Source organism: Oikopleura dioica, chromosome 2, assembly GCF_907165135.1.
Source record: "Oikopleura dioica chromosome 2, OKI2018_I68_1.0, whole genome shotgun sequence".
In the NCBI taxonomy this organism is placed as follows: Eukaryota; Metazoa; Chordata; class Appendicularia; order Copelata; family Oikopleuridae; genus Oikopleura; species Oikopleura dioica.
In genome coordinates, this window is record NC_137292.1 from 127,207 (window position 1) to 151,318 (window position 24,112).

General features: G+C 37.4%; 4 protein-coding genes and 1 long non-coding RNA gene across 5 annotated transcripts; 4 read left to right on the forward strand and 1 right to left on the reverse strand.

The window, feature by feature from the left end:
• The first annotated feature begins 312 nt into the window (after positions 1–312).
• LOC145700808 (uncharacterized) lies at positions 313–901 on the forward strand. The gene is made up of 4 exons (XM_081778131.1): positions 313–406; positions 446–559; positions 595–736; positions 778–901. The coding sequence occupies exons 1-4, from the start codon at positions 343–345 to the stop codon at positions 899–901; spliced, it is 444 nt and encodes a 147-aa protein (XP_081634257.1). The 5' UTR covers positions 313–342.
• Positions 902–6,625: 5,724 nt separating this feature from the next.
• On the forward strand, positions 6,626–8,017 carry LOC145699878 (uncharacterized). Its single transcript, XR_014134101.1, has 3 exons — positions 6,626–6,963; positions 7,659–7,859; positions 7,904–8,017. It is a non-coding gene; the product is annotated as an uncharacterized LOC145699878 (long non-coding RNA).
• Positions 8,018–8,379: 362 nt separating this feature from the next.
• On the forward strand, positions 8,380–8,935 carry LOC145700816 (neutral phospholipase A2 homolog taipoxin beta chain 2-like). Its single transcript, XM_081778140.1, has 3 exons — positions 8,380–8,493; positions 8,531–8,640; positions 8,685–8,935. The coding sequence occupies exons 1-3, from the start codon at positions 8,420–8,422 to the stop codon at positions 8,933–8,935; spliced, it is 435 nt and encodes a 144-aa protein (XP_081634266.1). The 5' UTR covers positions 8,380–8,419.
• Positions 8,936–15,200: 6,265 nt separating this feature from the next.
• Positions 15,201–19,199, forward strand: LOC145696360 (uncharacterized). The gene is made up of 5 exons (XM_081773380.1): positions 15,201–15,218; positions 15,261–15,447; positions 15,941–16,200; positions 17,627–18,034; positions 19,022–19,199. The coding sequence occupies exons 1-5, from the start codon at positions 15,201–15,203 to the stop codon at positions 19,079–19,081; spliced, it is 933 nt and encodes a 310-aa protein (XP_081629506.1). The 3' UTR covers positions 19,082–19,199.
• Positions 19,200–19,227: 28 nt separating this feature from the next.
• Positions 19,228–22,408, reverse strand: LOC145696361 (uncharacterized). Its single transcript, XM_081773381.1, has 9 exons — positions 22,275–22,408; positions 21,859–21,986; positions 21,698–21,807; positions 21,504–21,659; positions 21,373–21,463; positions 20,730–20,839; positions 20,533–20,688; positions 20,402–20,492; positions 19,228–19,458 (listed from the first exon to the last, which is right to left on the reverse strand). Exons 2-9 carry the CDS (start codon positions 21,956–21,958, stop codon positions 19,328–19,330), a joined length of 945 nt encoding a protein of 314 aa, XP_081629507.1. The 5' UTR covers positions 21,959–21,986; positions 22,275–22,408; the 3' UTR covers positions 19,228–19,327.
• Between the last annotated feature and the right edge of the window lie 1,704 nt (positions 22,409–24,112).

A 24,112-nucleotide genomic window follows, 5' to 3' on the forward strand; every position in this document is an offset into this window, starting at 1 on the left:
ATGAAAATCGCGAAAGGAAATGAGCTTCCTATTTTCCTATTATTATAATATATCCTATAATAGCGAATCTAGATTTTTCTAGATTTCTCTAGAATTTTCTAGATTTCTCTAGAACTTTTCTTGATTTTCTTGATTTTTCTAGATTTTTCTAGGATTTTCAAGAATTTTCTAGATTTTCTAGATTTTTCTAGAATTTTTAGATCTATCTAGATTTTTCTAGAAGGTTCTAAAATTTTCTGTAGAGAACAGAGAATCTCTATTCTATCATTTTTTAGCTAAAATTGATGAACAAAATTGAGCTCGATAAAAGATCTCTGGATTGGATATGAAAGCCCGGAAAGAATGAATGGATTCTTCAGCTCTGACGGATTTAGCGCAATTTGGCAAAACTTTAGAACTTCCGGAGGTATACAAAGAGTACAGTTTAAATATTAAAAAAATTCAGATGAGAGATCAGATTCGGAGCACAATTGCGCTTCAATGATGGAAAACGGAAAATGGAAAAAGACGATTGTTTCAAGAAAAAGCCTACGTTTGCCAGAAAGAAACAAGATTGGAGGTAGAGAAAATGAAAAAACAAGGTTTTATTTTTAGAAAAACGAGGTGACAGACTCGATTTTCACGGCGATCGAGCCTTGTCTCGAATGGTCGGAAACAGTGATCAGTTGCGGCGCGATCAAAAGAGCTCCGGTCAAAGTTTCAAATTACAAGCATCGATTCGACAAAGTTGCCAGAGGTACTTAAAAAGTTTTTTGATAAAATACAAATATTTTTAAGATGCGTCTTGGCACGTGGTCGCAGTCAAAAACTGCAAATGGCCTTCGAACAATCAAAGATTCAAACGCTTTTTAGACTCTCAGGTATAATTAGGACTTTAATAAATTCTAGAAAAAATTTCTAGAAAAATATTTTAAGTAAAAATTTCATAAAAAAATTTCAAGAAAAAATTCAAGAAAGAAAATTTCTAGAAAATAAATTCTTGAAAAAAATTCTAGAGAAAAACTTCTAGAAAAAAATTCTAGAAAAAAATTTAGAAAAATAATTTCTAGAAAAAATTTCTTGAAAAAATTTCTAGAAAAAAATTTCAAGAAAATAAAAATCTACAAATTTCTAGAAAATTGAAAAAGGAAACAATTTCTAACAAAACTTCTAGAAAAATTTCTAGATAGAAAAGTTCTAGGAGAAAAATTCATTTTTATCTTGGAATCTCTAATTTTAAAATAATTTAAAGCCTTCAAAAGCTTCTCCTCCGATTTCGACTCGCTGTACCGCGAATTTTTCGCCGAATTCGAAGCCGACATGAACGAAACCGACTGGGAGAACATCTCCTTCGACGACGAAATCCGCCTTTCGAAGGAAAACATGAAATACGAAAAAGCGAAAAACTACGTTTCTGGCGCCAACGAGTGCTCGAGCGCGATGAAACAGGTTTGGAAAAACGAGTTTTTTAGAAATTGCCCGAAACTCGGAAGCTGGAAAAGAAGATCCAATGGATTAATCAAAAGCGTCTCGAAAATGATGCAAATTTGTATTAAATCTTTGTAAATAAAAATTTATAAAATTTGAAATGAATTTTAATTAAATTAATTAACAATTTATATAAATTGTTAATTAATTTTATAAACTCTTAAGAGATGGTGTCTGGAACCGACAAAAAATTTCGACAAATTTTGCGTCGGCGGCTACTCGGCTGCTGATTGGCTGGTTTGCAGAATCCGGGCTTCTGATTGGTTGAAAATTCCAACGAAAAATTTGTCGAATTTTTTTGTCGGTTCCAGACAACTCCCCATTTTTAATTATTTTTTTATTTAAATTTTTAATTATAATAATAATAAAAAATCTTAAATATTTTTCAATAATTTTTATTAAATAAAAAAATTATCATTTTTTCTAAATATTTTTAATTATTTAGAAATTTAAATTAAAATAATAATCTTTTTTCAAAATAATATTTGTATAAAATCTTTGTAAATAAAATTTTATTGCTTTTTACTCGGGAACGGTCGGACTCATTACCAAAATTTTTGGTAACCCATTACCAATTTTCGGTAATCGATAATCAAGTTATTTTAATTCTTTCGCCAAGTTAATGAATAAAACAGCCCAAAAGTTTTCCATTATAGAGGCGCGGAGCGCACACTCGCTCTTTGAACGAAAAAATCGACACTTTTTTGACGAATTTGGTAATGCATTACCACAATTGGTAATGGGTTACCAATTGGTAATGAGTCCGACCGTTTCCCCTTTTTACTGGCAGTGGCATGGTCGCGAATTATACAGTCATCAGGTCGATATCTAAAAGGATAAATAAAAGGCATAAATTGAAAAACACTCACATTGCTTCTTGCTTTCATTTTGAAGCTTTTTGACGGTGCGTTTGTCCCTGTATATTCTGCAAAAATCGCAAAGAAACTCGATCCACAGGCAGGTGAAAAACGACGCTGAAAAAGGGTTAAAAAGAAGGATTTCTCTGAGTTTTTACCGAAAAGAACGAAAACCTCGAATCCGACCTCCAGATGCAGCTGCATTCGGTTTTGGAGCCCTAAACAACTTTTGAAGCGAATAAAATTTCTTTACCATTTTCTCTATTCTTTATTTTGCTTTAATCTTCTATTCTGAGCGTTGACTACTTTCCCATTACAGTGCCATTGTCGACAGATTGGGCCATTTACTCAGCTGCTGCTGGAAGCGAGCCCTTCCATCCACGAAACCGAACACTCAAACTGGCGCCTCGACAGATCCCTTTTAATATTCCCTTCTTTCTCGAAAAAGGCTCGCCAGAATAAAAAATGAGCGATTAAAAATCATTTTTGCCGAAGAAAATGTTTGCTGTAAACATCAACGTCGGTCAAGGAGAAATTTCTCACAATTTATTTTGGTAAAAATAAATAAGGGATAAAAACGAGCCCCGAAAAGAAAATTTAACAACAATTTTCAAATTTTTGGACTTTATGCCAAAAATGACGAAAATCCAGATTTTCGGGGAAAATATCGAAATTTTTAGCTTTTATATAATGAGACCCTCATTATACTTTGGAGCAGGGCTGTCGAATTCGGAGCGTTTGCTTTTCTCCGCTATTTTTAGCCGAGAATCCGCAGCCGTTTTCTCGGAAGATACACCGTTTTCCGCGCGGAAAGTCCGCCTGTTGGCGGCGGTGAAAAGGGTAGTAGGGGATTATCATTCGAGCTGCCCCTGACCCCAAACCTAAACCCCTAACATCGAATGAAAGCCCCTCTCTACGGAGAAAAGGGAGCGGGTGATCCGCCGAAATTTTTGCTCAAAAGACGAAATTAAAGGGTGTTCTGCTCTTATGATTGGCTAGAGAAAAAGGGTAGCGGGTAATCGCGGAAGATCCGCGCGACGGAGAAAATCGGACGATCGGAGACTTGGAGAAAGCGCGGAAAAACGGAGAAAATCAGCGAATCTTCCGCAAGAAAATTGCGGAGAAATGTAAACGCTCCGAGCTCGACAGCCCTGCTTCGGCGACAAAAAGATTAGACCTTAATGTTTTTATTTAAAATTTATTATTTCGAAAATTTTACAAGAAAATAAGATTTTCATATGGACGCCCATAAATCAGTAGAAAAACAGAAACGCGACTGCAATCTACACATATAGATTCTTAAGAAAGCCCATCCTTAATTATAAAATGGTAAATCCCTCTTTTTCGTGCTGTCTTTCTTTCTCTCTTTCTGCTCAAAAAGTCATAAACTAGTCGAAAACGAAATAATCGTTTCGGAGCCAAAAGGCAAGCATAAGGTGGACAGATCGAGTCGGCTGTCGATTTGGAATCGATAGCCACTATTATTTCATTCATTTATTTATTAGCCACTCATGAATGCTCCTGTATCGAAGTTCATCGCTTTTTATTCAAAAATAACTTGTTTAATTGACCCTCAATTACCTGGCAAAGACATGGCGGAAAATTATTTTTCTATTTTTTCTCTAAAATCTTCGAAAATCGCAAAAAAGAATATTCTCTCTAACTAAAATGATCGATTGGCGCCATCAGTGCTCTGCGAATTACTGTCATTCGAAAGCGAAAATCCAGTTTCTGCTTCAAGCAAATTAACCGCGAGTTTATTTGATGAATTGCATTCGACGGCTCTTTCTCTTGATTTTGCAGAATTCATAAACGAAAAATGTAAGGGGACAACTACAAGAACCCCTACAGAAAGCGGCAAAACCCATTTTTCGGCCAAAAGTCCAATTTTCAAATGTGAAATTAAAAGTGAAGGAGTTAAACTAAGTACCCGCTAAAAAAAGAAGACGTGAAAAATTTTTCAAAAAAAAATGATTTTTTTGGTGCAAAAGTGTAAGTCAGGTGTTGTATTTAACCTCAGCTCACAAAATCATCATGAAAAGCTAGCCTGAAAATGACCACTCAGATTTCAGCGGGTATCAAGAGTTAACCCATCCTCGCCCGCGTGGATACGTCTCAACCACAGAGGCAGTTTCCAAGCCCTAACTTCGTTTTTACGCCTCGAAACTTTCGAGTCGAAAGTCAGAAATTTTTTGATTTTTATTTTTTTCTCAAAAGAAATCGATTTCACCCGTTAATTTTGAAATTTTATTTAAGGACCCCCGTCAGCTTTTTTCAAAAATCAAATTTCGGAAATTTGAAATTTCGAACACGGAAATGGATTCTACGGGTCAAAAAACGATTTTAAGGCATTTTTGTGGGTCTATCTCGACTGCTCACCCCCATAATCGCATTTGAAAATTTTATTTTTTGCCGAAAATTGACGAATTTGCCTTAATTTTGGCAAAAATATTAGTTTTTCTAGGTCAAAAGTCCTCATATCAAATTTTTGAAGTAAGATTAACCTGAGGAGGCATTAAGAACCAAAAATATGGTGTTTTTAAAAATTTCCGTATTTCGGAGGAAAAAGCTGACGGGGGGGTCCTTAAAAATCAAGCGGGGTTCTTTGACTCACCATTTTAAAAGTCACCTCAAAAAATAAGTGTCGTTAATTTTTAAGTAATTATTTAAGTGATGAAAAAGTAATATTCCTCTTTTTAATTTTACCTAAAGAAAGAGACAGATCTTCTCGCATTTTTAAAAGAGGAAAATTATTGAATATTTATCTTAGAAAAAAGATTCTAATAACATTTTAAGAAATCAAAGACGCAGATAAAACCATTTGTAGCTGAATTAGTAATGATGCAGGTATTTTTCTCTCGTCTCAAAGAATTCCGATGGCATCATTGATTTCACATCATTTTCTTAAAAATAATATATTCTTTGATTTTGTTCAGACAATGGATTCTTGAAGGTAATATTTGCAAAGCTGTTTCGCGACTTCGTCTTTTAAGATAGCCGCCACATGGTTTTTATTCTAGCACTTCAGACCCTGGAAGGATGCAATTAGACTGGGTCTCAGACCCAGGATAACCCCTCAGAAATGACGCCTGGGTCCAAAAATAAGGTGATGAGCGTTACAAGAAGAGAATCTTTTTTAAGCAGTCTAGTATTTATATTAATTGAGGTGAGTGTTAGGGGGCGCCTGCAAAAAATGACGGATAAAACTCACACGAGGGGGATAGGCAAGGGTTAGTTAGGGTTACTAAAGGTAACCCTAAGTAACCCTAGACTAGACCCCGGCTTTTTAGGACCTAAGGGGCAAATAGATCTGAGAATTTTCAGAGAATCAATTGAAGAAGTCTACCTAAAATGCAAATTATTAAATTAATCCTGGGTATTGGACCCAGGCGTAACTTCTGAGGGGGTATTCTGGGTCTGAGACCCAGGCTTATTGTTTACTTCCCAGACCCTGACTCAGGTTTTTACACTGAGCCCAGCCCTAGGGCAAAAGAATCTGGCCCAGATCTAATAATTGTCAGTTCTGCTCAATCATTTCGAGAAAAAATCAGCTCAATTTCGGTCTCAGCAGAAATAATCCGAGAAGCTGTTTTCCCCGAAGCGCTGCAATAACCGGAGGTGTGGGGCAATTTTCGGCAAATCGACCATTTTCAAACAGCCCTCAGGCTAAGATGGGTAATAAAATTTTTAAAAACTCTTCTTCTATATATAGATTGGACCCTAAACTAGAGTTGAAAATTTTTTCAGAAAAAATTATTAAGGGATTTTGGCCATAATGACCTCGACGCCAAGTCATGTCCGTGAAAATCGTCATTTGGCGTCATTTTTGAACGCGATTTTTTGGATGAAAATATTTTTATTTTTTAAAACTTAGACGATAAAAAGAAACTTCCATCGCTGTTCTAGGGTTGAATAGAAGGAATTTTATTTTTCTCGAAAAATGCTTATTGTAAGCTTTCGATTGAAACTTGGGTCTCAAAACGTCCAAAAATTGCTATTCGAAATTAAGTTAGCTCGTAATACAGTAAGATAATGCTGTCCTTGTAATTATCAAAAATACTTAACAAGTCGTGAACTTTCCAAAAATATAGAAATATTTCAATTTTTAGACATTGAAAAATATAATTTCGCAAGTTTTCATGAAAACGCCAACTTTCAATCCCATTTTTCACTATCTTTCTCTATCATAAGAAAAAACATAGAGACCTTTTTGTTGCTCTTGACCTGAGCTATCTCAAAATGGAAAGAAAATTTGAAAATTCGAATTTTCGCCAAACCGCCCCGTACCCCCTTAACGATATTGTTTGGTTGAATTCGGCTTTCTTTATCGCCGCTTTCAAAATCAAACACATGTTTGTTCTTCCAGCTAGCGGGCGCTAGAACAAGCCCTTATCTTACAATTCCATCGCTTCGAGAAAAAAGCAGAAAACGCGCAAAGCATTATTTTTTCGATTGTTCACGAGAATTCATTTCTCGAAGAATTATTAAAAAAAAACGAGAAAGATGGTGAGAGCGCTTTCAACACTACTTCTCGGCAGTTTGGCCAAAGTTAACGACGCGGCGACGAGTAACTTTGAAAACGAGGCGATCGAGCAGTTGCAGCAAATGTCGCTCACTTTTTCCAGCTTGACAGGGAAGCGTTTTCAAATGGCGTTTTTAATAGTGGTTTGGAGTTTTTAAAGTTTATAAAATTTATAAATGGGTGGCGTCACGAGTTGACAAAAACAAGACTAAATTTCGTGGGCGGCTAAAGGCTCTTGATTGAACGGCTAGCCGAATCCAGACTTCTGATTGGTTGACAATTTCTTATTCAACAAAATTAATCGCTTCAAGGGGGTCGACGAGAATTTTTCCAGGGGTAAAAGTAATAGTCTGCGTATAAAACTTATATTTTGGAATCCTCAGATTCTCCTTAATCTGCTGAGCCTAAAATTATTTGATAAAAATGAGATTTAGAGGGTTAAATGAAGAAAATTCTAAAAAATAATCATTTATGGTGTTATTTCCAGAAACTGTTCCTACTTTGACGGGATTTTTGACCGACTTTTTCTGGCCAAAATTTTTGCTACTTTTCGCCGTTGTATTTTTCAACCCTTTTCTATTCACCAGTGATTTCATATTTTACCTATCTTATAAGGTTTTCCCGGATTATCGGTTACAAAAATCCCGAAATTCTCGTCGACCCCCTTAAATTTATGGCTCAAGAAATGTAAGATGGAAATAATTTTCGTCTTATTTTATTTTTTCGAAAAAATTGATAAAAAGGTCGATAACAAAGCAAATTTCATTCCATGGAAATAAAGTCGCCTTTGAAAACGCCTTAAAAAGAAACAGAGAGCATCACTTCCCAATCAACTGAATTGCTGGACCCTTCGACTTTAATCTTCTCCCGGGAAGGTCCTTCCGACGAAGACGAGAAAAAGAACAAAAAGAAGAAGAAAAAGGGAAGAAAGAAAACGAAGAGCAAGAAGGAAGAGGCCTAAAAACAACTTCTCTCGGAGAAGCGATCATGATCTGGCAGGACAAGTTTTCCAGGTAAAAATGCTTTTTAGTTCCGCATTTTGACTTTTTGTTTGTAGCTCGTTGAATCAAAATTTGGACAAGAAAAGATCAAGGAGCTGCTGATGGAGGGGAAAACTCTTAATTTTAAGAGCTTTTTGGCCACTTTTATCGATCCAGATTATACAGGAACGCTTTTTATTTATTTTATTTATCCATTCAAGTAGAATTAAAATTTGACAAAATTTTGCGTAGGCGGAGGCTGCTTATTGGCTAAAAATTTTCGGGGAGGTGTCTGGAACCGACAAAAAAATTTCGACAAATTTTGCGTGTACGGCTATTCGGCTGCTGATTGGCTGGTTTGCCGAATCCAGGCTTGTGATTGGTTGAAAATGTCCACGCAAAATTTGTCGAATTTTTTGTCGGTTCCAGAGTCTGGAACCGACATGTCTGGAATCCAGACATCTCCCCAAAATTTTCAGCGAAAATTTCTTTTTCATTTTTCTCTAGATTTTTGAAATTTCTGAATCAACAAATAAGAAGCTTCAAAAGACACGACAAAGATTGATAATTTCTTCGACTACGGTTGCTACTGTATGCCAGTCATGTTCGACAAAGACTCCTACGTCGGCAGAGGAGAACCAGTTGACGAAATCGATGCTCTCTGCAGGTATTATCAGGAAAAAGGCGTTCTTTAATGCTTTCAGGGACCTGTGGAGCTGCTACAAGTGCGCGAAAATCGACAGTACTGAAAAGCACTGCAAACACAGCATGACTTACGAGTGGTATCAGAAAATCAACGGAAACGTCAAATGCGGTGAGTTTTCCAAAATCATGATCCTCCTCGATCAAATCTTTCAGGAGACTCGAGCCACAACACTCAGTGCCAGAACGACCTTTGCGAGTGCGACGCGAATTTCGCCCGGCGTTTGGTCAGCGTCCAGGACGAAATTCGCAACGAGTTCAAAGTTTCGAACGGCTTCAAAAGGGAGGATCGCTGCTTGATCAAGCCTGAAAGAGGGCTGCCAGGAGCGAGGCCGCCAAAAGAAGAGCAAGAAGGCGAAGTTCAAAACCAAGTGCTGCGGCGAGAAATTGAGCAGAGTTCCGTATAATTAGGGATGAGACATTTTTAATCCAAAAATGAAAGTTAAAAATTTTTTCCATAAAAAATTGTAAGAAAAAATGACTCAAAAATAGAACTTTTAAATTCGACTGCTGCGCGGATCAGACAATCAAACCAGCTGGTGAATGTTAAAAAAATTTGAAACTGACGGAAAATTTTAAAATGATTCCTGATTAATTCTGTATACTTTTGTAAAATCAAAAATAGCTGTAAAATAAAGCTTTCGAAAATAAAACTCTTTTTCTTTTCTTAGTGGTTTTATTTCAGAGAACCATTTCCGTCTTTGACTGGAGACAGGACTGTGTTTCTCGCTCAGGACCTGACCTGAGACAGGTCCCTGTGTCTCCAATTCAAAACCCGTTTATGTAAGGCTTGAGTTTGATATATCGATGAATTAAATTCTATTCGATTTTTAGGTTCTTTCTGAAGGCCTGACTCAGGTTCTATTTGATATTGGCCATAACTGGGGTTGCGCCAGTGGGAAAATGGACTTTTTTGCACTTGACCTGGAGGGATGAAATTTTGTGGACATATTTCTGAGGTCCTCATCAAGAAAAAATCAAAAAAATTTTCGAAAAATTAAGGGTATAGGGGTCGAAAAATCGATTTTTTCATTTTTGCAAAATTAAGCCTGAGAAAACCTAGACTATCATTCTAAAAGCTCAAAAATGAATTTTTCGAGTCGAATAAAGTCGAAGCGAGATAAAGAATCCGCAAATAAAGAAATTAAAATTTAAAAACATTCAAATAAAAACCATAATAAAAAGAAAAACTTGAGTAATTTGTATTTCAACCTCGAATGGGTGTGGGTGGGGTTGGGGACATAACTGAGATTGATCACCTCAGAGTCCAACGCCGATCTCAAGCCCCTTAAATTTAAAAATCAAGGAACGGGGCTGAGACGGCCCGAAGGGCCGTCAAGCCCCTTAAATTTAAAAATCAAGGAACGGGGCTGAGACGGCCCGAAGGGCCGTCAAGCCCCTTAAATTTAAAAATCAAGGAACGGGGCTGAGACGGCCCGAAGGGCCGTCAAGCCCCTTAAATTTAAAAATCAAGGAACGGGGCTGAGACGGCCCGAAGGGCCGTCAAGCCCCTTAAATTTAAAAATCAAGGAACGGGGCTGAGACGGCCCGAAGGGCCGTCAAGCCCCTTAAATTTAAAAATCAAGGAACGGGGCTGAGACGGCCCGAAGGGCCGTCAAGTCCCCTTAAATTTAAAAATCAAGGAACGGGGCTGAGACGGCCCGAAGGGCCGTCAAGCCCCTTAAATTTAAAAATCAAGGAACGGGGCTGAGACGGCCCGAAGGGCCGTCAAGCCCTTAAATTTAAAAATCAAGGAACGGGGCTGAGACGGCCCGAAGGGCCGTCAAGCCCCAAATCAAGGAACGGGGCTAAAGCCCCTTTTAAAAATCAAGGAACGGGGCTTGGACGGCCCCTTCTTTACATTTTTGAGCATTATTTATTATATTTCTCCAAAGAAAGGCGATTTTCGGCCAAAACGGAAATTTTCAAATCGGCCGCATTTTCGTTGCCGGGCGTTACCGGACGAGATTAAAATGGATCTATAGAGAGTATCGTCTGAGCTTTCTTGTGGTGGTCTCCGTTTGGTTGTGGGTCGTTGTGGTTTCGAGTTATTCGACGAAATGTCCAAAATTCGTGGTATTTTTCCGAAAAATCGCGATTTTACCACCAAAATTCAAAAATTTCTAATTTTAACTATTTTTTATGAAATTTCCGCCAATTTTTACACATGGTCACGTGGTTTCAGAATTTTTTGAAAACAAACCATTTTTGGCCAAAATCCCACCAGCGCAACCCCAGGTATACCCTTAATTTTTTTTCATGGTAAAGTTCAGGCCCTAAGCTACGACCGTTTGCTTTTTGAGAGTTTTTTGTCTACGAACTTAAGGAGGACAGCCCCTTTAAAATTTTATTAGTAGAATCTTAGTCGAATTTCCAGATTTAAATTTTCAGTAATTACTGCCTAAATTGCCCTGAATTACGTTTTTATACTCGTGTTTATGATAGAAATAGTTTTTATGATTGGTATACCCTTAATTACCATTGAAAAATAGCGAACTAAAGATTTTTATGAAATGTTAAATGTTGATTTTCAATTTTTGAAGTCAATTTCTGCCAAAATTTTCTATAAGATCAAAGAAATTTTCTGAATAAAAGTTGTTCCTCGTGGTCTAAACTACCCAAAAAAGCAAAAAAATTTTGAAAATTTTGACTTTTTTCATCTTGATAGGGGGGTCCTTAAAATTATTTTTTTTGATATTGACGAAAAAGCGCATAACCTTAATAAGATAAATAAACCTCAAGTTCTTGTTAGAAAAAATCGTTTCTTTTACAAGAAGAGCCATCCTTTTTCTATGAAACAATCATATTCTTAAGAGGACAAATTTGGTTTCGAAGAAGGACAAGATATGCTTGATGCGATTGTTGAAAAACAGAAGAAAGAAATCGCCTTTTCGACATCTTTCGACGTTGTTTTTTTCAAATTAAAACTAAATAGAAACGTTTTAAGAAATTCGAAGCGTTTTGTCTGCCACATCCGGGAAAAATGAAGAATTTTGATGGCAACTTAAACTCACTCGACGAAGAGTTTCTCGAATATCTCAAGTCTTTGATAACTCAAATCATTGAGAATGTGCCAGCAAAGAAGAGTCTGGGAAACGAGGAGCTGAAAATTTCTGAAATTTTTGACTATTTCAGAAGCTATGCAAAAATATTCGAGAGCGGAAAAATGCCAAAAGTAGAAACAGTTCTTGAGACAAGGTTAGAAATATTTGTGAAAAACCCGGTTTAAGTGTGTCCTTTTCTAACTCTGCCATTAACAAATTTACAAGCGCGTAGCTTTTTTAAAACAACAAGCCCTTTCAATGCTTTTTAAGGAACCCCACCCCCCCCGTCAACAATTTTCCTCGAAAAATCTAAAATTTCAAAAAGCCATATTCTGGCTTCTTAGCGTGCCTGAAAGTTCAATTTATCGTAAAAACTTGTTCAGAGCACTTCTTGACCAATAAAGATCCAAAATTTTAGCAATCTTGGGACTTTTTCGTCATTTATCGTCATAAAGTCCGATTTTCAAACGCGATTTTGAGGGTGTTAGAGTCGAGATAGACCCCCAAAAAATGAAGCCTTAAAATCGTTTTTTGATACGTAGAATCCATTTCCGGGGTCAAAATTTTGAAATTCCGAAATTTGATTTTTCGAAAATTGTTGACGGGGGTAAGGGTCCTTAAGAAAAAGAAAACATAAAGAATTCTCAAAAATATTTTTGGTTTTATAAAATTTTCAAATCGATCTCACGCTTTAAACAAAAGGTTAAATAAATAACCCTTAACCACTCAATAACCCCTCAAACCCCACGGGGGAGGAGTGTCCTCTAAAAAATGTTTTTAATTTAAGCGCGAAAACCGATTTCAAAATACAATTGGAGCAGGCAAAAAATCACGTGGACAGCCTCATTGAGGAAAATTGCTCTGATGATTTTCTTGATTTCTCTTCTATTCAAGGGTGATATTTTTAATTGTTAATTTATCAAATAAAATATTGTAGACCGCTTTTTGAGAAAAACGAAAATCGCAAATTCTTCCTTCCTGAAAAATTCAAGGGACGATTCAGAGCAGAAATCAACGAATATATTATGAAGAGAATAGACGAAAAATTAAAGAATATGAAACAATTAAGAGATAACGAGCTAAAAACCGTCGAAGAAGAGAAAGAAGGGCTCGAAGAAGAGAAAAAAGAGCTTGAAGAAGAGATTGCGAATCTGGAAGAAAAGAATGATGAACTTGAAGATAGAGTCGAATCAAAAAATTTAACGATTGAGACGCTTCGAAAATCCCTTTCACAAGTGGAATCCGAATTAAAAGAAGAAAGAACATACGAGGAAGTTCTTTTCACCAATTCTGAGCGTTTACAGGGCCTTGGTATAATAAAATAGTTGATACAGCAATGAAACTAATTTAGGTTTTTACTTTGGTAAAGATGACGCCGAAACTCGACAGAGTCTCTCAAGCGAATCTCATTCGACAATCGCTAAGCATGTGAAAAATGGTCTGCGTCAAATCAATGTCAAAGTATGTTTTGAGTTTTTTAATTAAAATCAAACTCTTTCAAGTTTCATTTTCAATCATCTTACGACAATACGATCAATGGACTTCGAATAAGAAGCCCAAAACAGGGAGAAGATGGATCAATTTGGTATCTGTACATTACAAACAGCAATGGTGAAAATTATCAAATTTCTTTTTATCATTAATAAAGGCTCCTCAAAATTCCGAGCAATCGCCGAAAACATAGATCCCGAAACCGGAAAAGTGACTAGCAAAACAGACGAGATCTACAGCTCTGGTGAAAACGAACAATGCGTGACAACTCCTTTTGTTGGACCTGCTGGATATATCAGATGGAACATTCAGCTTTTTGCCAGATTAGAAAATGCAGTCTCGAATCTTCAATCTGAGCTGAAGGAAACAAAAACATTTAGCACAGTTTCATTCTCAAATTCGAACAGCTTAAAGGGTCTCGGTGGGGAATTCTACATGATATTTGTTGAAAATATATTTCAGGGTTTTATTTTGGCTAAGATGACAACAAAACTCGTAACTCACTCTCAAGCAATCATCATTCGGCGATCGCTATGCACGTCAAAAATGGTCTTCGTCAGATAAATCTCAAGGTAAGATATGAGCTGGAATTTAAAATCGAATCTTTCAAGTTTCATTTTCATTCATCTTACGACGAGACGATCAATGGACTTCGAATCAGAAGCCCTAAAAAGGGAGGTGGATCAACTTGCTATCTGTACATTACAAACAGCAATGGTAAGAATTCTCGATTTTCTTTATTCGTAAAAATTAAGGCTCGTCAAAATTCCGAGCAATCGCTGAAAATATCAGTCAAAAAACTGGAAATGTAACAAACAAAACAGACGAGATCTACAGCTCTGGCGGAAGCGAACAATGCGTTTCAACTCCTTTTGTTGGACCTGCTGGATTTATAAGATGGAACATTCAGCTTTTTGCCAGATTAGACAGCTCGATTTCAAGCCTCGAAGCGGAATTAAAAGAAGCGAGGACTTTCAACAAAGTTTATTTTTGCAATTCAGATAGCTTGAAGGGACTCGGTTAGCTCTATTTGAAAATCCTGATTTATTCATCTTTGAAGGATTTTATTATGGAAAGGATGATAATGATACAAGAGCGAAGCTAACTCATAACACAACAGATTCAAATGGAAAAACGTTCAAGAACGTCAAATTCTGCCATTCGACGATTGCTGAAAAAGTCAAGAATGGCCTCCGACAGATTAATTTAAAAGTTAGTTAGCGATCTTCCGAGTATAAACTAAAAACCATTTTAGTTCCATTTTAACGAGTCATACGATCGAACCTGCAATGGACTGAGAATAAGATGCCCAAAAATGCAGATTCCTCAACTTATTATCTTTACATAACAAATAGCAATGGTAGCGTCCTTTGATTTTCTTTTTTGTATATTTTAGGATCTTCTAAATTTCGTGCAGTCGCAGAAAATATCAGACCGGATAACGGAAATGTGACAAATAAAACAGAAGAAATTTACAGTTCTGGTGAAAGTGAACATTCTGTTTCAACTCCATTTGTCAGTCCAGGTGGTTTTATTCGCTGGAATATTCAATTTCTTTTCTGAATATTTTTGTCAATAAAACTTTTGCCTCAAATTTGTATTAAATCTTTGTAAATACAAATTTATTAGACTAAAAATTAATTTTTATTAAATTATAAATTTAAGATTATTTTTTACTTTAATTCTTAATTAAAAAAATAGTTTAAATTTTTAAATATTTTTTGATAAATTTTAATAAACTAAAAAAGTCTTCTTTATAATTTTTATAATTTTTTTTGTAATGATTTAAGTTGAACTTAAAATAATAAAATTTTTATTCGAAATTTAAATTTGTATTAAATCTTTTTAAATATTCAATTTCTTATCTAAATATTTTTAATAAAATTTATATCTCATTCTCTAAAGGTCAAAGCAAAGCTGCATAATTGATTGTTCTTGCGACTGTGGAAAGAGAGAGTCACATTCTAACTGCAGGTGCGCAAGGTCGCTTATCAAACATTCAGAACGAGTGGAATAGAGAGTTGTGTTCTGAAAGTCGCGCAAGCCGCCAATTTGCTCAGCCAGTTAATAAATTATCAAAGCAGAAAAAAAGAGTATTTAAAAAGCGGGCAAGTTCGCTTTCTCGCAGATCCAAAAAATGAACGACAAAGTCAAAGTATGCCCATTTAAGTTTTGTTTTCTTTAATTGAATTTTAAGTTTGCCGAGGGCTTCAAAGATGTCCAAGAGAGTTTCTACAGCATGTCGGCGGCGTTGCAGGTGTCGGAAGAAAAACTCGCTCGATCGCTGGAACGAGAAGCGACGCTCGAAAAGGAGCTCGAAACTCTGGCAGGGGAGCAGCAGCGAACGCTCGAAAAGTATCACGAGTTGAAGGAAAAATATGCAGGTACGGGAGTCACTGTTCGTTTGAAGCCGGAAAAAGAACGAATAATATTTAAGGACTCCCCCCGTCAACAATTTTCGAAAAATCGATTTTCGGAATTTCAAAATTTTGACCCCATAATTGGATTCTACGGGTCAAAAAACGACTTCAATTTTCGGGGATCTATCTCGACTCTAACACCCTCAAATTCGCGTTTGAAAATTGGACTTTTCGACGAAAAATGGCGAAAAGGAGTCAATTTTGCTAAAAATTTAAGATTATTATTGGTAACAAATTACTCTGAGAAGCCAAAATATGGCTGTTTTGAAATTTTCGATTTTTTGAGAAAAATTGTTGACGGGGGTCCCTAACCTGTGTTGTATTCAATTCAACCAATTTTTATCCAAGATTGTATAAAAACTCAAAGCTCGCTAAATGTCCGAATTTTTACAAATCAAAAATTTTTACCCGCCAGCTTCGCCGCAAGTAAGGCTTTAGAAGCCAACAAAAGCTTTAGACATGAAGGGCAAGCTTCGAAGCGTCATGACGATGGATCTTTCGGCGACGCCGATGCCGACCAAAATCGAGGTCAAAAAAGTCGTCGAGACGGAGATTTGCGAAAACTCGCCGACGCCGACTGAAGACGGCCGAAAATCTGTGGCGAAGAAGGAGTCGCGGCCTTCCAGTGGAAAGGGGCGCAAATCGGTTACTCCGGAAAAGACGAAGAAGGAGTCCAGACGAGAAAGTGTTTCAAATGAAGAATTGAAGAAGAAAGAGGTAAATTTGTGGCTCGAAAATTTAGGAAAATCGAAATTTTGACAATTTTGGAACAATCGCCAAAAATCCCCATATTTTTAGCAAAATTAATTAGCAAAAATTTTGACAAAAAATCGACAAAAACTTTAATACAGTATGTTTCCATTTTTCCGGACTAATTTCGTCCCCAGATTTTCAAAAAATGTCCGGAAAATTGGGTCACCTGCCAAAAATGCATGTCCCGCCAAATATACTTAAATTTTTTTCGAGAAAAAGGCATTTCTCAGTCAAGAAGTCGATTTTCCGCGAAGTAAACTTCTAGCTTCCAGAAATTGATGGAATCCTCGCCAACAAGCTTAACTAGCCCCTATATCTGGTACTCTCAGGATAGGGGACCGTAACTTCTAGTATCCCGGGTCAGTGGTAATAAAACCCATACTGGGTTGTAGAGTAGGCTCTGACGATTCAGAATATCAAAAAACCATCGTTAGGCCCACTCTGGAGGGCGCTAGAGGCTCTAGAACTTAAGGAAGATGGCCGAAAATCGGCACTCTTGGTCCCAAAAAGTACGAAACTGTTATTTCCTTCGACTGAAATACGTTTAAGGACGTTTTAAACCGATATTAATATATGAAAAAGTATTTTGGGGTGATTGAAGTTCACTTGAGGTCATATTTTACAAAAAAAAAGAGATTTTCTTGGGAACTCACCCCGGAATATCTCATATGATCCAGAAATACTTTTCTTACATATTTTTATCGATAAAAACGTTTTTCAGTCGAAGGAAAAACGTTTTTTCAGTCGAAGGAAATAACAGTTCTCTACAACCCAGTATGGTTTAATGGGGACCAATCTTATTTGATGCCGATTTTCGGCCATCATTTGATCCATCGAAATCCGAGTTCTAGAGCACTCTAGCAGCCTATCCTCTAATTCAGAGTGTAGAGCAGGCTCCATTCTACCAGAATCTGATCAGAAGTTGTGAACAGGGGCTCTAGTGAGAACCAGCGCCTGAAGAAGCTCAAAAATTGGGCAAAATATGGCTCGTGAATCAGACTCAGATTTCGCCTCAATTTTTCATCGTTTTTCGAGCTTCTTCGGGCGATAGTTCTCACAAGAGCCTCTGTTCACAACCCAGTATGGGCTCTATTAGTGCTCCACAGACCCGGATTTCGATACTAGAAGTCCCCACGGTCCCTTATCCTGAGAGTACCAGAAATTTGGCCCTTCGGAAGGCCAAAAGTGCCCCAGGGCATATGTTAAACCCCTGACTATAAATAGTCAAAATGATCCCCAGCTTCTGGGCTTTCTAAAACTGTATTATACTCCCTCCCTACTAAGCCCAAAAAAGCTCATTTTTCATCGAGTTTCCCTACTTATAATCGGAAAAGTGTCCGGAAAAATGGACTCCGGAAAAATGGAAACAAACTGTAATATAACTTGATAGGAACAGCCGAAATCACCCAAGAAATCAAGCCCTGCATCTCGACCGATTTCGCGAGCAAAAGAGCAGCAAAACGAAGAAAAATCAAAAACGACTTCTCGTCCAAGTTCTGGAAAGATAAAAGAAGCCGAAAAATCAGCGAAATCAAGCCGACCAACATCGAGCGCCTCAAAAGCTCCCGAAATCAAGGAAGAAAAAGTTGAAGAGCAAAAAGCTGAAAAAGAGGAAATTCCAGCTACTCCTCGACCAAGCATGGTTCAGGACAGAAATGAATCGGGAGGGGACGCCGTCGAGGAAAAGAAAAATGAAGATGATGGAGTAGAAAAAGTTGAGGAAGAAAAGAAGGAAGAGAAGGCTGAGGAAGTTAAAGAAGAAGCCAACGAAGTGGACACGGAAATAATCGGCCCAAGGGTAAGTCATTTTAAATTTTCAAAAAGGAGATGAATTGTTATCGCTTTGCATAGTCATCTAGGGCACTAAAACAGTACATCGGTAATTATTAATCGCTGGGTTAAGTGTACCCTCTGGGGCATTGTCGGGTAGCCATCCTTGAGGTACGCTTTTTTCAGTAATAAACACTTTGTCTCCCACAAAAACTCTTGTCGGAATGGCTTTTTCGAGCCTTTTAAAAGCAAGAAAAACCTCAAGCTGGTGAAATTTTGATTCAAAATCAGCTGGAATCAGAGGATTTTAAAAATAACGCAGGATGGACTCTTCCTGCTTAGAATTATTGAAAAATCAGCTGCTAGCAGAGGATTTTCAGATTTATTTTGCTTGCATTTGGTTTTCGTCAAGTTTAAGGAAAAATGTTAAAAACGGTCTTACAAGCAATTATATAACCAGGGGGGTCCTTTAAAATACGACCTTCGTCCTAGGGGGGGGGGGTTGGGTAGGAGAATGGCGTTCCTGAAATTAGGAACGGCTCCTAAAATTAGGAACGCCATTCTCTCATCCCCTCCTGGGGTCCCTAAAATATTACCAATTCAATGGAAAAGCGTCCCCTACAATATGATCAGACCGTGTTCTTGGGCCCCCTAAAATATGAATTCAAGCTCACGTACTGTACGAGAATCGTCAACGGGCAAATCAGAGAACGCGGATGCGCCAAGTGAGATTCTGTGTCCTTGACTTTGGATGCATATTTAAGGGGACCCCCAGAACACGATTTGATCATATTTTAGGTGCCGCTTTCCCAACGAGTTAACAATATTTTAGGGACTCCATAGACCAAGATTTGGTCGTATTTTAGAGGGCTGCCCTGGTATATTGTATTCCCTTGAAGAAATTTTCAAATCTTTAAAAAAGATAATTAATAATTATTAATTATGAGTCATAATTATCAAGTAAAGCTGTCAAGTCCTTTTCTAGCCAAACAAAAACGTCAAATAATTTCGGTAGGATTCGACTTCTGAAGAAGCTGAGAACGATGTGGGAAAGGAGTCAATGTCTGCTGAGTAATTTATTCAACACTCGATGTCGGAGCTTTGCGTGCAAGTGTTGTCCAATCTTCTGAACATTTTTAAATATTCTATTTATTCTACGAAAAGCGCTTTTTGTTGTCAATAAAAAATACAAAAGAAAATTTTCTATTTTTTTTTCGAGAATTCGGTCATGCTTGGTTTATTTTTCCGAAAAAGAACTTGGAAAGAGTGAAGAGAGGAATGCAAATTTACGAAGGAAGAAATGAACAGAAAGAAAAGAATTTTACTCCTGAGCTTTTTCGGATTCGATGTCTTCTTTTGAAGGGAGACGATCTTTGACGACTGTTTCGGCGGTTTTGAGCTGCTCTTTGTTGAAAGAAGCGATTGTTTGCATCGTTTTTTCAGCGTTGATTTCTAGAATAAAACGAACGATGAATAATTCTCTTCTCGTTCTTGCGAGCTGAGATCCGCAAAAAATGGCGCTTTGTCTTTTTTTTAGCCAGGTTCTGAGCAGCCAAAATGAAAATCCGGTCAAATGATAGAAAGCAAACCATTTCAATGACTTATTTGATAATGGTGAAGCCACTTCGTTTAAAAAAGACGCTATGCGGCTTTTCTTTAAGGCTGTTCAGAAAATTTTTTTACAAAATTTTTAAAGTCAAACTAGATTTTTTTTTTGGCTAATAAACACTGATTAGTCTCAAAAGAGACGTTTCAAGTAGTGAGACGATAATAAATCGTCTCTTCCGATATATCTTTCTGCGAAGTGTATTCTCGACATGAATTTTTTAAAAGAATACATTCTAGAACAAAATTTTTGCTTTTCCACCACAATTTTCTGCTGAAATTTTGAGTCGACAATAACAAATCTGCTCTAGAATTTGTCAAAACCCGGTGAGAGAACAGAGTGAACTGTTCACTGTTCACTCTAGAGTGAACAGAAATTCAAAATCTCTGTTCACTGTTCACTCTAAGAGTGAACAGAGAGAACAGTGAACAGTGAACAGCTCACTCTGTTCACTCTGAGTGAACAGCAAATTTCGAACCCTGCCTGACTGAGATTTTATACACAGGTTGCTGAGCCCAGGGATTCTTTGGAGGGGGTGGGTTGCTTTGTCAGAGAAGCCCCCAGCAGCCCCCTTTCCCATACGAGAGCTTGGCAGTCTGTGCAGAAAACCTGGGTCCATGAAAAAAATCTTTAATAAATACGGGTTTAAAAAACGCCGAAATAACCAGCTCAGTATTTTTAGCTAAAAATCTTCGGGGACCTAACGGGTTTAATTCCCCTTCTTCCAAACAATTGAGAATTTCGCCCGAAAATGCAAAAAAATGAATAATTTCCAAAAGGATGTTGTACCTGTCGATGAAGGAAGAACAGATTTTTCTGTTGTTTCTGTCTTTTTCAAAGAAGTTTTGTCAAATTTCTGCACTTCCACAATCGCTTTCGCCTGAATTCATGAAAAACGAAGAAAAAATAAATCTGCCTACTTCGGAAATAGTGTCTTTTTCAACGACTTTGACGTGATTGAGCTTGGATTTGTCGAAGGCAGCTGCTCCGATGATCGCTTTTTCTTTGTTCAAAAACTGGTTTTCGACCTTCGTTTCTACTTTTTTCAGCTTTGAGTGGTCGAAGTTTGCTGCTTGCTGAAATTTATTTGATTCAAGGAATTATTTCTTGAAATTACAATTTTGGACGATTCTTGAGCGAGAACAGTGGATTCGCTTGTCGTTGTTTTCTTGAGCGCAGTTTTGTCGAATTGAGCAGCGTCTACCACGCATTTTTCGCGGGTGATGTCTAAAATAAAAGATTTTTTTTCATGAAAGAGGATAAGGCGGAATTTCAAAAATAAAAAGGGGGGCCACAATTTTTACGAGCGAATTCTTCCCGAGGCCAACAATTACAACGGGTTCAATATTCTTACCTAGGCTCACATAGTATACGGGTTGCAGATTCTCGAAATGAATCGAGCGCCCGTGGCTCTTCGTTTTTTTTTCAAAAGTAAATTGGGCCTAACCCATTATAATTGTGGGCCTCGGAAAGAATTTGCGCGTTAAAATTGTGGGTGAGGTATCTGGAACCGAGAAAAAATTTCGACAAATCATGCGTGGAAATTCTCAACCAATCAGAAGCCCGGATTTGGCAGACCGGCCAATCAGCAACAGAGTAGCCGCCCACGCAAAATTTGTCGAAATTTTTTTCTCGGTTCCAGACACAATCCCAAATTGTGCTCCCCCTTTCTTATTTGGGTCGAAGATTCTGTTGATTTTTATTTGACTAGCCATTAGAATTTTTATGATAAATAATAAGAGGATCCTCTTTAAAATTACCTGAGGCAGAAGGAAGAACTGACTTTTCGGCGGTTTCGGCTTTTTTCAAAGTATTTTTGTCAAATTTCTCGACCGAGAGGATAGTTTTCGTCTGAAAGGAATAAATGTTCGATTCGGAAACTCTTGTTTACCTCAGTTAGTGTGTCTTTCTCGAGCGGCTTGACGTGATTCAACTTGGATTTGTCGAAAGCGGCCGCGCTCAAAATCGTCTTTTCTTTCGTCAAAAAGTTGCTTTCGCTTTTCACCTCAACTTTCTTCAGTTTTGAGTGGTCGAAGTTCGCAGCTTGCTGAAAATTGTTAAATTGGAACTGAAAAAGAAAAGTACCATTTTGGAAGTTTCCTGGGCGAGAAAAGACGATTCGTTAGTTTCAGTCTTTTTCAAGGAGCATTTGTCGAACTCGGCGCAATCAACGAGGACTCGTTCGCGGCTCAAATCTAAAAGAAAGCTAGAATCTTTGAAAAATCAAATGATAAATCGTCTTTTACCCTCTGAGCTTGGAAGAACTTGCTTTTCCTCGACGCTGGTTTTCTTCAAATCTGCTTTTTGAAAAGTGTTGATTTCCGACAAAACGTTTTGCGCGCTCATTTCTTTTCGCTGAATTTATTTTCTCAGTCTGAAAACAGAAAATTAGTTGCCTCGCTTTTTAAACGCGGGATCGGCCGGGCCAATTCATCGGCCAGTTCCGCTTCTAGTCATAAAAAATGAAAATGACAGGTTAATTAATAATGAGCTCGTTTTTTTGAAGAAAAAATTTAGGAAAATAATTTTTTTCTTAAAACATTATTTTTTTAAAGTTCGTGAAAAAAGTTTTTTTTTGATATTTTTTCTTATTTGAGCCGTTATCACATGATTCAATCGGAAAAACCCTGCGGAAGCGGATTCAATAGCTTTGCAAATTTACTTAAGTCATGTTCAATATTTCTCTTCTGCGGAAATTCTCTTGTTCAATTGAGTTTGCTGAAAAGCGGCCTTTGAAATCCCCTTATTTATGATTCTGCTTGGATTGTGAGTAAAGTTTACGGCGTGGGATTTATAAGGCCAGACGAGCTCGTGAGGAGCGATAATGAGTTAATTGTCTATTCGGTTTTGTCCCGTGGATAATCAGACTTTTTCGCGCATTGTTGTTTTCACGGAAAGGAATCATGTGATCTTTTCTGATGTTTTTACGAGTCTGAGTATTGTGGGACGGATTAACATTAATTTGAAACCGACAGTCATTAATTAATCAATCATAAAACCAATCTTCTCCTGTGAGTCGACTCTCAAAAAGAAAATCTAATAAAAAAGGCTCAAAAATGGGATTTTACGGGACAAACCAACAAAAGGAAATGTTAAAAAATGAAGTGACAAGCCAGGAAGTACATTTTCGGCAGCCAATAAGATCGCTGTATTTAGCCTAACGGCCAATCAAAACTCGTTTTCATTAATTTTGCTCCTGGCTCATCAATTTTTTTTATTGTTTCTTTTTTTTTGGTTTGACCGCTAATATCAGTCAACGGAAGAACATCAAAAGACAAAAAAAAAATAATAAAAAAAATAAAATCGAATTCAATTTATTCACGGCCAGCTTCGCTAACTCGGATTGATTTTTGAAATTATCACAAACAGACTGTTAAACGCGGAATCTTGAGCCAATTTCGTGGAATGCTTGCATGAGTACATCATAATCCCTTCTTGTAGCGTACGCGCTATTTCACATCATTCAAGGCACATTAGCCGACCGTCTACGGGCGTTAATTATCACAATTTTAGGACTCATCAATGATTACCAATCATTCTTTACTCTTATTCTTTTCTAGTTACAGTAACAATCTTTCTTATTCTGCTTCTATAACGATTCTCTTCCTTGATTCTTCTGGACGACCTTTACGATCAAGAAAACTCAACGCGACGGATTCCTGTATTTTTAACCAGAACAAGTTGTATGTTCTATCATCCCCAGCCGAGTTCCGCATTTGCGGCTTGACAGTGTGACCCCGTGCCCCGCGGGATGGCGCTGTCAGTAACTGCTCCTGGTAGGCGTTTTTGTTTGAAACACTTTTTTGGCTCGATTTCAGGGTGAATGGCTATCTCCTGATTTAACGACAAAACCGAAGCTTTCTGCAAGGACGACAACTTCTTCTTCAGCGACAACGACAATTGCTTGGACTGACTACGATTTTGGAAAATGGATTGATAACGACTCTTATCAAAGTGATATGGCCACATAGTGGGAAGTTGACCTTTGATAAGAATTTTTGCTCGGAATCGGCTGCTTTTATGAAAATGAAAACAACGAAGAAAACAAGCGCGCGAAAGTGCTGCGCCTTATTTGAAAAGAAAAACAAGTGCGCGAAATGCGCTCCGCCATATTTGGAAAGAAAGCCATCTGCGCGAAATGAAATTTGAAATTTCTGAAATTCTGAAAATCACTCTCTATCTTACCAAATACAAAAAGCGCCGATTTCCGAATTTTAGTGTCTCCCTTGCAAGTTAACTAGCTTAGAGATTAATAGAGCGGCATCAACCGCAATTTTCAGTCGAAATCTTCGAATTAAATAAGACTTCTTCTTTCTTAAAAATCTCTTCTTTGTGCAAAGGTCTCTCCAGCTGTGAGTCGGCCGTGGCCGAAAATCGCCGAATGAGGAAACGAGCAAAGAAAATGTTAAATTTGGTTTTAGCACACTGAATGATTCGAAGATTTTACTGCCGCGCGCCAAAACGAGACGGCCCGCGACGCACATCAAAAGACTCCATCTC